Here is a 16,330-nt window from a genome sequence, read left to right as displayed (position 1 = left end):
ATATGTTTTAACAAATACCAACTTTATGTTTTCTTTCCGGTTCACGAGCCTCTTCGTATGTCGGGTAACCTCAGAGACGGTGCCCCTCTCGTATGTTGGGTCACCTCAAAGACAGTGGACCCCCTCCTGTTTATCGTGTCTATCGATCAAGTAAATGTTGGGCCTTGAAGAGGCGGAACCCCTCTCTCCATGTGTATATGTTTACTAACTCTGTCAATAAACACTATCAGAGGCCATAGCTCCGCCCCGTGAATATTTTGTTATGTATGCAGGTTCTCATTGGATTATTGATTTAATGATTTTGTTAATGAAAAGTAACAGATATATATATATCTATAATATATATATATATATATATATATATTTATATATATATATAAAAAAATACTATACTTATGTAGAGTGCACCCTATTTATTTTGCTATCTGACTTGCATATTGAAAAAATCAAAGGTCAGGGTTCTTGATCAACAAATTAGACTTACTGTCGTCAAAGCAGTGCCACCAACACCAGTAGACTCAGCCCTACTTACCTTTGGGATAGATGTGGAAAAGATGTACTGCCTCTATAAATATTGATTTACGGCTTGCAAATTCATTTTCAGCCCAGTGTAGTAAATGTATGATATGAATACCATGTATTACATTTAAAAAGAAAACAACTATATTTATGTATCGTGCTCCCTATTTGTTTCGCGATCTGGCTTGCAAATAGAAAAAATCAAAGCAGTGAAACAGTGAATTAGTGAATGGTCCTTATACAGTAAAATATAGCATGTAATTTACTGGCAATATGGACTAACCGTGAATTAACCAAATTAATAATTGAATCTTGAAAAATAGAGGAAGCAATGTATATGTTTTCCCCTCTTCAACGTTTGTGAAAAGCATTAATTGTGGAACTTCTGCTTGTTTATTTTCTTCAAAAAAATCCCTTTATTAGTTTAAAACATGACTATTAAAACATACCTGTCATGTTTTAAACTAATAAAGAGATTTTTTTGAAGAAAATAAACGAGCAGTAGTTCTACAATTGATCCTTTAAAAGCAAAATAACGAGAGTGCGACCATAAATGTTTTTACGGAAACTCATTTGGTAAGCCATCTAAACTGAAAGCTTGGCTGAAAGACTTGGGGATGCCTAGAGAACATGTCATGGTACACGTCTGGCTTTCTTCAATCAATGGCCAGGGTTCTTGATCACAAAGTAGATTGGGCTTTGACATACTGTCTTCAAAGCAGTGCCACCGGCACCAGTAGACTCAGCCCTGCTTACCATTGGGATAGACGTGTAAAAGATGTACTGCCTCTATAAATATTGATTTAGCCCTGGAGATTCATTTTCAGCCCTATCTAGTAAATGTCCTATCTTATCTGTGTATAATACATCAGCTTCAGACACTTTATGTGATTTTGTTTTGGGGGTTGTAAAAAATAAGTTGTTCATAAACTAGGCTACTACTACCATGCAAGCCCTGTTGATTTGTGGAATTGATGCATGAGAAATCACAGGGAATTCAGAGTCAGTGTGCCTCCATCTATAGGACTTTGAATCTTTGATAACAGCGCAATTTGGATTGGCATTCTTTTTTAACTTATTTTTCAAGGGATGGATGACTGTATATTCTATCATTGGATTTCTGGTTTTGCTACTGTAAAATAACAGTTTATATATATATATATATATATATATATATATATATATATATATATATATATATATAATAAATACCATATATGTATAAATAAATATTTATGTATAGTGCTCCATATTTATTTCGCTATCTGATTTGCAAATAGAAAAAATCAAATCATTAAAACAGTGAATTAGTGAATGGTCCTTATACAGTAAAATATAGTATATTTACAGTTTTCTGGCAACATGGACTAACTGTGAATTAACCAGATTAGTGAATTTTATAATCTTGAAAAACCGATGAAGCACTGTATATGTTTTCACCTCTTCAACATTTGTGAAAATGGGATAGTTAATACTTTTCAGAGAATCCGATTTAAGTTTTAATATCTAATGAAAAAAACACAGTCATCTTTTTAATGCACTTTTATTTTTCAAACACACTTTTACAATACAATACAGAAAACAGAAATGGAAAGCTGGTGTAGTTTTCTCTTTCTCCAAGCTGCAGTTGTTCATGCAGAGCAGACTTGAAGTAGATCGTCTTCTGCTCATAAACGAGTGCATCAGATGCTAGTTCAGTGCAGAGCAGCTCTGGTGTGTTTGTTGCATTTGACACGATCTCTTCACCTCTGGCTGAATGTCTGCCTTTCTAGACAGACAGACTATGTCGGTGCAATTTCAGAAGGTATGTGCATATGAAAGAATAATAATTTGTATTTCAATTTACACACAATTTATGGTAGAGACAAAATACCTTTCTTTCACCTTTCTTTTTTTCTGATGCACCAAGAATGACCTTCCAAACATAAGATTTGAACATGTTATATCTGTGACTCTGACAACCTTTTTAAAGGCTGCAGATTTCCTTGTGTGGAGAACATTGAAGTGAAAAATAATAACCATTTTTGTATTGTCTTCAAGTGATTTATACCTGTCATAAACAATTGAAATCACCAAATGTAAAACTTTTAATAAATCACATCCGCACTGTGCAGTAAATAAGTAAAAACACACTTGTTGCTTAAAAACTATTAACTTCATTAAATGATTTCTGGTCATGTTCTGAAGAAAAGCATTTCCCTTAATTATGAAAACATGAAGTGTTACCCAATTGCATTATCTTTAGGCTCCTTTGGGTAATGAACATAAAAAATATGACTGATATAAATGCCTGCAGTGGGGTCCCTGCTTATCTTGAGGAAGAAGTCTGTCGAAAGATACTACGGTATGGTTTATTTTAATCAATTAAGGTAGAAGGAGTTCATCCATGCTGAGTTCTTGTCTTATTCCCTCTATATGTAAATGATTGTGCTCATTTGCATTGATATGCCAACGTCACCAGTGTATAACCCTGAGGGCACTTTAAAGCAGAGTGCAAGATCAGCTTTGCTTAAATATAGAGCAGCGTCATGCCACATAGCATACATTTGCATTGTCAGAGGTTTTTATTGTTAAAATAAATGGAGCTAGTGCCTGGTTGCATTTGGAATTATTACTTTTGGACCAATTTGTTTTCCTCTAAATGTTTTAACAACTCTTTTACGGATCTCAGGAAGAATCAGGCAATAAATAATGGGATTCAAAAGAGGAGGAACAATTAGAAGTTCCAGTGATGTGATTGTGCGTACAATGTTTGACACATTCTTAGGGTTTAATCGGCTTAGAATAATTTCTGATAACACAGTAGCATAAAAGCTGATTAATGAAATTAAATGTGGAAGACAGGTTTGCAAAGCTTTCCTGTTGTGTTCTTTGGAGCTGTTATGGCATACCATAAGTATCTTAATGTAAGAATATACAGTAAAAGAAAAGAGTGGAATAAATGAAGCATATACCAAAAATCCCAAAATATTATTAACAGTTGTGTCTACACAAGATAGCTTCATAACATCCCACTTGTAACAATACAATTTATTAATCTGGTTTCCACATAAAGGAACTGACACAGAAAAGATGATTAAAAAGGACACCATAACAACAGGATAGATCCAGGCTGCAAGTAATAATTTGTACAGTTTTGTACATGTCATGACAGTGTTGTATTTTAATGGCAAGTATATTGCTACATACCTGTCATAGGCCATAGCTGTTAGAATTGTCATTTCACCCATGATATATGTATACATAACACCTATTTGAGTGTAACAGAATTCAAAAGAAATGACTTGGGTGTCTGAAAGAAGATGATACAGAAATGAAGGATAGAAGCTAACAGTTCCTAAGAGGGCATTCATAAATAAATTACAGAGGCAGATGTACATTGGTTCATGGAGGCTTTTCTGTAGTATTATTAATAAAATAAAACATGAATTAACACTGATTATAAAAAGATACCCAATTAGAGTGATAACAAAATATATATATTTGTTATTACCCATATCTCCAAATGCTATAAGTGTAAACGATGAAACATGGGATGCGTTTTCCATTGTTAATCCGGGAAATCCCAATTTTCATTTATACCTAGGAACACAAAATATGAAGTTAATAGTTATGAAAAATATTCAATTTAGAGGTGAGTAAATGATCAGCATGTATTAGAAATGTATTTTTTTATATAGTTATATGGGAGTGCACTTGTAATAACTCTGCAGTAGTGAATGTATGCGTTTGGATAACGTTTCACATTTTTAATAATTCAGATTGGAAACTAACCCCTAAAGGTCTGTTCATCCAGCATAAAATGCTCCACGAGACTTTTCACTTTTAATTATGAGAATAAAATTTTAATCATCCCACCAAGGGGGCTGAATAGTAATTGTGCAATTCTATAGTTACTTTAAAAATGGTATTAAGTTAGAAGTTTGGGGTAGAAGGTTAGGTTTAGGTTTCAGTGTTGATACTCCAGTAAGTGAGGACGTTCCTTGAGCATTTCCCTCGAGATAAACCGAAAACATGCTTATTATTCATCTCATGAAAACTAGACTTGGGAAACGTAAGTAAATACTGAGCTCCCCCTTTATACCATAAGTGAGCAATAAAAAACAAACAAAAAAAATACATGTTTTTATTCCATTTTAACATTATATGCAGTTAATACCAACGTTTTTCTCTAATGGCACATTTATACAATGAATACATGTAGACGTACTATAATGTATTTATATACATAACAACATGTGCAAGAAATTGTATTTAAGCCGTATTGCAGTACTCTAGGTATTCTAAGTGCAGCCTCACCGGTGCCTCCTTTCAGGTTTACAATTCAGGTGAAAAAGTGCATCAGGCTTAATTAACTTATGTGATTCTGTGAATTTCTTCAGTCAATTGCAAACGAGATAACCCTGTATGAGCACATATCTTAGGAATCTTTTCTTTCTATTTTGCTTTGCAATTACATATATTATACATATATATATATATATATATATATATATATATATATATATATATATATATATATAAAATCAATGCATTATTATTATTGTTAGTTAAGTATAGAAAACAATATACAACATAATGCTTTGATGTCCTACAAATATAAGACGATAGCAGTAACTACATCTGGAATCTATTAAGTGTGAATTACTTTGTTTCTGCTGCACATTCTTGTGACTTTGTTCCGGATCGTTTGAAGGTTTAAACCATAAATGACAGGATTGAAAACAGGGGGGACGATTAGAAATTCCACTGACAGGAGATTGTGTAAAGCCTTTGGCATATCACTTGAAACGTATCTACTGTACATGAAACCAAAAAGCACAGCAATGAAGTATGCAGTGCCATGTGAAAAAAAAAAAAAAAAAAAACATTAATATTTTAACATATATTGTTTTACAGATTTAATTTAAATCTTGTATTTTTTCCCCAGATTTAACTTAAAACTTGTATTTTTTGCAGATTTACAAATGTAGTGAAAATAAAGAAATATTTTTTAAATATGTACATTCAAATCTTAAAATATTCAGCAACTTTTCAACATTTAAATGCTTATTCTTTATTTTAAAAACAAATATATATTTTGTCATTAAATATTTATTTTGAAAACTAAGGTTTACCTCTTCACAAATAAATCTGACAAATTTGATTGGCTCTTGTAATGCTGAAATTTGCATATTTCCCAATTAGCATTAGAAGAGCCAATCAAATCACGGTAAATATTCACCTAAATGTTAAATCTTTTTAGCTGGCAAGTTAAATATTCAGCTAAATGTAATTTTTTTAGAGATTTAACATGTAGTTAAATATTTAAGTTCACAAAATCCAGATTTATTTGTGAAGAGCTAAATCTTGATTGTCAATATATATATATATATATATATATATATATATATATATATATATATATATATATATAAAAAAAAAACATTTTAATAAAGAATTAGTATTTAAATGTTGAAAAGTTGCTAAATATTTTAATGAGTTATAAATTATATATGAATATACACATTTAAAAAATGCATTAATTTATTTTCACAAAATTTATAAATCTGGGCAAAAAATACAAGATTTAAGTTAAGTTTGGGAAAAAAGACATTTTAAAATATTAACGCTTTATTTTATTCTTTTTTACACATGTACTTCTATCTTCAGTAGATCCTCCGTACACTCTTATACAATCAATATACACACTGTTAACAACACTCCCTACACAAGATCATTTTACAATTGACCAGTTTTATTGTTTTTCTATGTGGCACGACATTACTACCAACACATACTGTAAACATCAGTATAGAAAAATACAACAAAACAGCAGTTAAAATCTATTTCATACCTACAGAAAATAAAAGACAAAGGGATTGACAATTCATTTATAATCTCACTTTGAGGAAATCATTCCTAACACAAAAAAAGCAATACAAAATGACAGATGTGTGCAGTTAAACAATAGCAGAATAACCTGACTATCCATTTACCTGACTTTGAAGACCTTTCTGTGGAGATGCCAGCAGACAGCAGAGCAGTTGTGTAGTGGTGTCAGGCACAGCTTTGCTGGGCTTTATATACGTCTCATTACAGGTTGGTTTATTCTTAGTTACTAATATCCAGGGAGGCTTTGATACTGTTTTTCTTCCTTGAGGACATTATGATGACATCACCAACCATATCAGCCTTCCTTGTGGACTGTTATTTTGTATTATTATTTTTGAGGCAGGAGACAGATTGTAGTTAAAACAAAAATGGTTAGTCAAAATAATTCCTCCCCCTTGTGCAAAACACATATGGCCTTTTTCAGCCTCCTCCCCCCTTGAACAAGCATCTGGGTTGTTCATACCCCTGTTGATGAACTGAGGTTAAAATCTCCTGTTCATCACCTGCATAGTGGTAAAGACGCTTGGTTTTGGTGTGCTGGCTCTCTTAGTGCTCAGGATCAAGGTGATTACACATTACTTGAACAATGGTTTTAAACAAGGGATCAGTCTATTGTGACGGGGCAGGTTCTTAATGTACCCACTTCTGATGAGATCATTTAGAGCAGAAATATAACAAACAAAACATTTTATCATACTATACGTAAATAGATCACTTACTTTTCAAATTCAGTATTAGAATAATATTGAAAAATAAAATGGAAACTGCACACATTCAAATCTAAACCCCTTAAGAGGCAGACCTGATGGAAATCGCTCTGTATCAACATTAAGAAGACTTGGGAGAACCTAGAGAACATGTCATGGTACACACCTGGCTTTCTTCAAACAAGGGTCAGGGTTCTTGAACACAAAGTAGACTGGGCCTTGACGTACTGTCTTCAAAGCAGTGCCACCAGCACCAGCAGACTCAGCCCTACTTACCTTTGGGATAGATGTGGAAAAGATGTACTGCCTCCATAAATATTGATTTAGCCCTGGAGATTCATTTTCAGCCCTATGTAGTAAATGTCCTATCTTATGTGTGTATAATTGTGGCAAAGTGGTTGGTAAGGGGAACAGATGTCGCGGTGATGCGGTGCAGGAGTGATGAACAGACAACAGTGATTCAGTGAATAAGTGCTTTATTGCTCTTTTCCAGGTCTGGCGACCGTCAAAAATAATAAATCCCCGGCAATACACAACAATGTGTAAAGCACGGGGATAATGAAAACAAGGGCACAGTCCAGAACAAAAACAACGGTACGGTCACCAGTCCTGGGTGATCGAAAACGTGCAGGTGCTCAGTGCAGTGGTGCTCCGGATAGTGCTCTCCTTTCGACAGCTCCGGAGATGTGCGTTAACTGTCTATTAGTGCGACAAAGACAGACAATTACAGACAGACAGAAAATAACACACAGCACGTACAACACTCTTCACAAATACTCTGAGAGCTCCTCTCTCAGTCCTTCTCTCCTAACATTAACCCAAACGAAGGAGAAGATCAGCGTTACCTTGGCCCCTATATGTAATCCCGCATGATATCGAGATAAACGGTTGCAGCTGCCTTATTACTTGCAGTTTTTATTGAAATTTAAGCAGTTCAAGTCCAGTGAATAACCTGAAATGGTACAAAGGTAAGCGGTAAACTGCCAGAGGTTAAAAAAAAATGTTTAGGTTACCAAAAACTGAAAAATAATGTACACCTTGGAGTTCTACAAAAAGGCCTTTTTCAGGGAACAAGTAATGAGTTAACAACTTACAGCTGTTCTGCAGCAATGGAAGTAAATTAAGCCTTGAAAGTTGATGCTAACAATTCCTACAGGTGTCCCAACTTTTGTTGATTACTTACAAACCCAATGTCTGTATAAAAGCACTGTTGGAACAGACTGTGTTACTACACCCTCTAAAGCATTATTTGGACAGTATTGTACTGCAGGAAGTAGTATATTGCTATGTGGCAAAGTGGCTGGTAAGGGGAACAGGTGTAGCGGTGATGCGGTGCAGGAGTGATGAACAGACAATGGTATTTCAGTGAACAAGGTGCTTTAATTGGTAATCCAGGTCTGGTGACTGTTAAATAATAAATCCCCGGCTATACACAACAATGTGTAAAGTGCAGGGATAACAAAAACTGGGCACAGTCCCGAACAAAAACACAAGACGCAGTCACCAGTCCTGGGTGCGACAGCTCCGGAGAAGTGCTTTAACTGTCTACAGTGACAAAAACACAGACAGTTAACAATACATACACACAGCACGTATTTTTCTTTTAATTACTGAGAGTTCCTCTCTCGCTCCTTCTCTCTCCAAACATTTACCTAAACGAAGGAAAAGATCAGCGTTACCCTGGCCCCTATATGTAATCCCGCATGATATCTAGGTAAACGGTTGCAGCTGCCTTATTACTTGCAGCTGCCCCTCGTTTACCTTTCAAGTCAATATGGTCGTACAACAGATTCTCGCTTCTTTCCAGGCTGACCCACTTCCTGGTCCCGGAAATGAACTGTCAGGCCAGCCCTTCCAGATTCTTCTTGACCTCACAGGTCAGGAGGAAGATTTATCACCAGAACTCATTGTATTTCTGTCACATATCCCACCGCTCAGAGTGGAGCCGAAGGAACACTCGGCTAAATCTACCTTTTCCCATTACTCCCCCCTCCCGGGAAAAATAATCTGCATTTTGGTGGTCTTTCCCCACACAGTGTACCATATGGTACATGAAAGGCTGCAATGCCAGATACCACGAGTTATCATTGCTGTCCTTCATTGTGCTTAACCACGTGAGTGGGGCGTGGTCTGTGACCAGATCAAATGAGTGTCCCAGCAGGTAGTATCGTAAAGAGTGAGTAGCCCATTTAATGGCCAAACACTCTTTTTCGACTACGGAATAGTTACATTCCCGAGCTAACATTTTTTTTTTGCTCAGGTACAATATCGGGTGTTCTACTCCAGCTACTTTTTGGGAGAAGACTGCACCCAAACCTACATCCAATGCTTCAGTGTGGAGGATGAATCTCTTGGTGAAATCCGGTGTGATAAGAGTGGTGGCCTGGCAAAGTCTACGCTTAATAGTATCAAATGCCCCCTGACACTCAGCTGACCATTTAATTAAATTTGGAGCACTCTTTATGGTGAGGTCGACTAATGGGTTAACCACTGTGGTGTACTCAGGGATGAAGCGGCGGTAATAACCGGCTAAGCCCAGTAGTGACCTCACCTGAGTCTTGGTTTTGGGGATCACTGCATCAACCAAAGCCTGGATTTTGGTGACCACAGGTCTCACCCTTCCATTCCCCATTAAAAATCCCAAATATTGAGTCTCTGTTTTGGCAAACGCACATTTCCTCAAGTTAGCTGTCAGCCGGGCTGCCCTTAGAGACTGAAGAATGGCTGCAACCCTAGCCAAATGCTCTCGCCAGGTGGAGCTGTAAATCACCACATCATCAATATACGCTGCTGCATATTCATGGTGTGGGCGTAAAACCTGGTCCATCAGTCTCTGAAAGGCAGCGGGCACACCATGAAGCCCAGATGGCATGGTTTTAAAGTGGAACAGCCCTTCTAGTGTTGAAAATGCGGTTTTCTCTCTGGAGCTGCGGTTTAAAGGGTACATTGAGAGGGGCTGGAATAGCCTCTGCCCTAGTTGGCCCAGTAACCTCGCTCTCTCGGACACACTGCGTTCCCACTCCCTTTGACTGGTGTTTGTAACCATTACAGCACTCTCACCAGACCCCAGCCTTGTCTCAAAGACGCTCCCTCCCATTTCAAGGTCCGTCTCTCCTTATTTGTTTTTCTAGGACGGAAAAGAGGGGAAAACATTTCAGTATGAAAAGGAAACACATCACCAATTCGTTCCCCTTTTTTTTCTGCCACGTTTACATGTGTGGCTGAATAACTGGGTGCGGCAACCTTTCCGCCACCCCGACTACGAGGTGACGTTTTATCGGTCCTACTGTTAAATATACTTTTAGTGTGGGGTATGCCGCCGTGTCTCCATGGATACAGGAGATGGCCACCTGACCTTGTGGCCGTCACGACACACTGCTCAAGAGAGCTGTCCTAATTAAGGTTTGCTCACATCCTGTGTCCACTAAAGCGTGAGTTTTCACCTTTCCCAAAACAACATTAATCAGACAGGGCCCTTCCCGACCATTTTCCCCGTGCTTACCAGTTTCAGATGCCCAATTGCACGCTGCCACGTCACACTCCATGGCAGCGGGGCAGGACCTGGCCTGGTGTCCTGGCTGGTTGCATCTAAAACAGAGGGAAGGGGGGACAGAGGGTGCATAGGTTAAATATCTGTCGCGCTGCTGGTAGGGCAACGGGGCAGGGGCAACCCCTCTACCCCAGCTGGGGGCCAACCTCAGTCTCCATGAGGGGGAGGCAAGGGGGCCCAACGGAATCGGCGGTCTGGGAGGTCTTGGTCCCAGGAACGAGGATGATGGTGGTATTGGAGGAGAGGGAGGGAGAGGTTCGTGACTGCGAAGGACAGGGACTGACAGGATCCTGACCCGGGCCGACGTCAGGGAGTCCTCGAAGTCTTCGGCCAATTTTACCGCCTCCTCCAGGATGTCGGGTTTGTGGCGCCGTATCCATGCCTGGGTTTCGGCTCCGACCACATGGCAGAATTGTTCCACCACAATGGCTTCCCCCATTTTTTGAGCGGTCTTCTTCTCAGGGCCAATAGACCATGTGGTTGCTCTGCGACCACCCTGGGGCGTGTCGCTCCTGCGGCAACAGCCATCCCTACCAGTTCAATGAGCGCTGTGTAGCGCTCCTCCCTCCGTCTCTCCTCTGCATCCCGTCTGATCTCCAGTGCCTGCAGCAGCTCCGCCAGTGCATCGTGGTCCATCCCGGACCTGACACCACGTGTGGCAAAGTGGTTGGTAAGGGGAACAGGTGTACTTCTCCTCTCTTTCGTAAGCGCCCTCACAGGTCGGGAGGAAGATTTATCACCAGAACTCATTGTATTTCTGTCTCATGCTATCATAATGGCGAGAAAAAGGCAATTAAGAAAGGAAGACAGACAGATCATTATAACCCTTAAAAGTGTAGGTCCTTCCTTTAGAGAAATTGCGAAGAAAGCCAAGGTGTCAGTGAGTACAATTTCCTACACCATCAAAAAGCACTTGGAAACTGGAGGAAACTCTGACAGGAAGAGGTCTGGCAGACCCAAAGCCACAACAGAATTAGAAGACAAGTTTCTGAGAGTCAACAGCTTGTGTGATAGGCGGCTCACAGGACAACAGCTTCGAGCTGCAGGTTTGATAGGTCGAGTGGCTGTAAGAAAGCCATTGCTAAGATGGCAAAATAAGAAAAAGAGGCTTGCCTGGTCCATGAAGCACTGCCAGTGGACTACTGAAGACTGGAAGAAGGTCTTATGGACCGATGAATCAAAATTTGGTATCTTTGGTTCATCATGCAGGGTTTTTGTACGCCGTCGAGTAGGCGAAAGGGTGGTTCCTCGGTGTGTGACACCATCTGTCAAACATGAAGGAGGAAGTGTGATGGTCTGGGGCTCTTTTGCTGGATCCAGAGTCGGCGACTTGCACAGAGCAAGTGGCACACTGAACCAAAACGGCTACTACAGCATTTTGCAGCGCCATACAATACCCTCTGGTATAAAAGATAATGACCCAAAACATACCTCCAGGCTATGTCAGAACTACCTAAGAAGAAAAGAACAAGATGGTAGGCTTCAAATCATGGAATGGCCAGCACAGTCTCTAGACTTAAATCGAGCTGGTTTGGGATGAACTGAACGGAAGGGCAACCTACAAGTGCAACACATTTGTGGGAACTTCTGCAACAGTAGGAAAGAACTTTCCGAACAATATTTGATTTTCATTGTAGAAAGAATGCCACGAGTGTGTTCGGCTGTTATATCTGCAAAAGGCGACTACTTTGATGTGTCAAAAATTTAGATCAAATTTTGTTAAACAAAACGATTTCATGATTTCTTTTTTATCTCCAAATGTTTATTTGTTCTATGCTTTAATTTCAGAGTATATTGAGACATTAAACTGTGTAAATTTCAATAAAAACTGGAAAAATGGAGGTGTTCTAAAACTTTTGACCGGTAGTGTGTGTGTGTATATATATATATATATATATATATATATATATATATATATATATATATATATGTGTGTGTGTGTGTGTGTGTGTGTGTGTGTGTATATATATATATATATATATATATATATATATATATATATATATATATATATATATATATATACCATTTGTTAAATTAAATATTTATGTATAGTGCTCCCTATTTCTTTTGCTATCTGACTTGCAAATAGAAAAAATAAAAGCATTAAAACAGTGAATTAGTGAATGGTCCTTATACAGTAAAATATAGTATATTTACAGTTTACTGGCAACATGCACTAACTGTGAATTAACCAAATTAGTGAATTTTTTAATCTTGAAAAATAGATGAAGCACTGCATGTGTTTTCCTCTCTAATAAGATAGTTAATACTGTTCAGAGGATCCAATTAGGTTTTAATACCTAACGAAAAAAATACAGTCTTCTTTTTAATGCACTTTTATTTTTCAAACACATTTTTACAATACAATACAGAAAGCAAGCTGTATTTGTTCATGCAGAGCAGACTTGAAGTAGATCGTCTTCTGCCATTAACGAGTGCATCAGATGCTAGTTCAGTGCAGAGCAGCTCTGGTGTGTTTGATGCATTTGACACTGTCTCTTCACCTCTGGCTGAACGTCTGCCTTTCTAGACAGACACACTATGCAGGTGCAATTTCAGAAGGTATGTGCATATGAAAGAATAATAATCTGTATTTCAATTTACACACAGTTTATGGTAGAGACAAAATACCCTCTTTCATTATTCTTTTTCTTCCAACATACACCAAGAATAACCTTCAGAACATAAGATTTGAACATGTTGCATCTGTGACTCTGACAACCTTTCTAAAGGCTGCAGATTTCCATGTGTGGAGCTTCAACAGCTTTGTGTAATAACAAGCCATTAGCCTAATATTGAATTGAAAAATAATAACCCTTTTTGTTGTCTCTTAAAGTGTTTTTTACCTGTCATAAACAATGGAAATCATCAAATGTAAAACTTTTAATACATCACATCCACACTATGCAGTAAATAAGTAAAAATAAACTTTGGGCGTAAAAACTATTAACTTCATTAAATGATTTCTAGTCATGTTCTGAATGAAAAGCATTTCCCTTAATTATGAAAACATGAAGTGTTACCCAATTGCATTATCTTTAGTCTCCTTTGGATAATGAACATACAAAAATATAATTGGTATAAATGCCTCCAGTAGGGTCCCTCCTTATCCTAAGGAAGAAGTCTGTCGAAAGATACTACGGTATGGTGTCTTTTAATCAATTAAGGTAAATGGAGTTCATCCATGCTGAGTTCTTGTCTTATTCCCTCTATATGTAAATGATTGTGCTCATTTGCATTGATATGCCAACGTTACCACTGTGTAACCCTAAGGGCACTTTAAAGCAGAGTGCAGGATCAGCTTTGCTTAAATATACAGCAGAATCATGCCACATAGCATACGTTTGCATTGTCAGAGTTTGTTTTTGTTAAAATAAATGGAGCTAGTGCCTGGTTGCATTTGGAATTGTTACTTTAGGACCAATTTGTTTTCCTCTAAATGTTTTCACAACTCTTTTACGGATCTCAGGCAGAATCAGGCAATAAATAATGGGATTCAAAAGAGGAGGAACAATTAGAAGTTCCAGTGATGTGATTGTGCGTACAATGTTTAACACATTCTTAGGGTTTAATCGGCTTTGAACCGTTTCTGATAACACAGTAGCATAAAAGCTAATTAATGAAATTAAATGTGGAAGACAGGTTTGCAAAGCTTTCCTGTTGTGCTCTTTGGCGCTTTTATGGCATACTATAAGTATTTTAATGTAAGAGTATACAGTAAAAGAAAAGAGTGGAATAAATGAAGCATATACCAAAAATCCCAAAATATTATTAACAGTCGTGTCTACACAAGATAGCTTCATAACATCCCAGTTGTGACAATACAATTTATTAATCTGGTTTCCACATAATGGAACTGACAGAGAAAAGATGAGAAACAAGAACACCATAACAACAGGATAAATCCAGGCTGCAAGTAATAATTTGTATAGTTGTGTACATGTCATGACAGTGTTGTATTTTAATGGCAAGTATATTGCTACATACCTGTCATAGGCCATAACCGTTAGAATTGTCATTTCACCCATAACATATGTATACATAACACACATTTGAGTGTAACAAAATCCATAAGAAATGACTTGGGTGTCTGAAAGAAGATGATACAGAAATGAAGGATAGAAGCTAGCAGTTCCTAAGAGGGCATTCATAAATAAATTACAGAGGCAGATGTACATTGGCTCATGGAGGCTTTTCTCTAGTATTATTAGTAAAATAAAACATGAATTTACACTGATCATAAAAAGATACCCTATTAGAGTGATAGCAAAATATATATATTTGTTGTTACCCATATCTCCAAATGCTGTAAGTGTAAACGATGAAACATGGGATGTGTTTTCCATTGTCAATCCGGGAGATTACAATTTTCATTTATACCTAGGAACAAAAAATACAAAGTTAATAGTTATGAATATTTAATTTACAGCTGAGTAAATGATCAGCATGTATTAGAAATGTATTTTTCTCTATAGTTATATGGGACTACACTTGTAATAACTCTGCAGTAATGACTGTATGCGTTTGGATTACTTTGTTTCTGCTGCACATTCTTGTGACTTTGTTCCAGATCTTTTGAAGGTCTAAAACCATAAATGACAGGATTGAAAACAAGGGGGACGATTAGAAATTCTACTGACAGGAGATTGTGTAAAGCCTGTGGCATATCACTTGAACCGTATCTACTTCGTCAAACACAACCACCAGAAATCAAAACAACCAACAGATTTGAGTAACTTCAGAATTTTGATGAGCAGAACCAACAACAAGAGAATGAAAGGAACAACATCCAGGACCCTATTGACAGTGGTGACCAGACAGCAAAAAGAAGGGAGGTCATGTTTGTTGGGGACTCCATATTGAGAAACACAGCAAGTTCAATTCACAGTTTGGACCCCTTACTACAACAGTGTGCTGCCTTCCGGGAGCCTCGGTCAAGCACATCACTGAAAACGTGGACAGGCTCCTAGAACGAACAGGAGACGACCCGGTAGTAGTCGTCCACATCGGTACAAACAACATTGGAAGAGACAGACCAAAATCCCTGCAAAACAAATTCAGAGAGCTAGGAAGGAAATTAAAAGAGAAAACCAAAACTGTGGTATTTTCTGGTATACTACCTGCACCTTGCAAAGGACCATATGGACAGCTGGAAATAATTAATCAAAACGCATGGCTGAAGACGTGGTGCACACGGGAAGGCTTCACCTATCTTGATCATTGGACCACATTCTACAACGAGGACTATCTGTATAGACGGGATGGACTGCATTTAAATAACAAGGGAACTAGTCTACTCGGAGAAAAGATCCTCGAGCAGGTTCGGAAGCATTTAAACTAGAAAGGAAGGGGGGAGAAATCAACAAAAAAACAGAAGGGAGACCGCATCAAAACAAGAACAACAACTCAGGTAAGACAACCATTAAATGTATTTATCTAAATGCTAGAAGTATCAGAAACAAAATTCTAGAACTTGAAGCTACTGCACTAACAGGTAACTATGATGTGATAGGTGTTACAGAAACTTGGTTGTCTGAGAGTGATGGGGACGAATATAATATTTGTGGGTATACACTGTATAGGAAAGACAGGCAGGACAGAAGAGGAGGAGGGGTAGCGCTATACATAAGAAACAGTCTTGAAGCCCAGGTGTTAAACCTGGACAAAGAAAATAAAA

General features: G+C 37.6%; 2 protein-coding genes across 2 annotated transcripts; both read right to left on the bottom strand.

Moving 5' to 3' along the window:
* Positions 1-3,104: 3,104 nt before the first annotated feature.
* On the bottom strand, positions 3,105-4,067 carry LOC121321218 (olfactory receptor 51E1-like). Its single transcript, XM_041260118.1, has one exon. It carries the CDS (start codon positions 4,065-4,067, stop codon positions 3,105-3,107), a length of 963 nt encoding a protein of 320 aa, XP_041116052.1.
* Positions 4,068-4,095: 28 nt separating this feature from the next.
* On the bottom strand, positions 4,096-14,999 carry LOC121321217 (putative olfactory receptor 7A2). The gene is made up of 4 exons (XM_041260117.1): positions 14,067-14,999; positions 10,797-11,032; positions 5,168-5,318; positions 4,096-4,101 (listed from the first exon to the last, which is right to left on the bottom strand). The coding sequence occupies exons 1-4, from the start codon at positions 14,997-14,999 to the stop codon at positions 4,096-4,098; spliced, it is 1,326 nt and encodes a 441-aa protein (XP_041116051.1).
* Positions 15,000-16,330: the final 1,331 nt, after the last annotated feature.

This window comes from Polyodon spathula, chromosome 9 (genome assembly GCF_017654505.1).
Source record: "Polyodon spathula isolate WHYD16114869_AA chromosome 9, ASM1765450v1, whole genome shotgun sequence".
Lineage (NCBI taxonomy): Eukaryota > Metazoa > Chordata > Actinopteri > Acipenseriformes > Polyodontidae > Polyodon > Polyodon spathula.
Note: the sequence above shows the minus strand (reverse complement) of the source record. Positions and strands in the feature narration are given on the sequence as shown.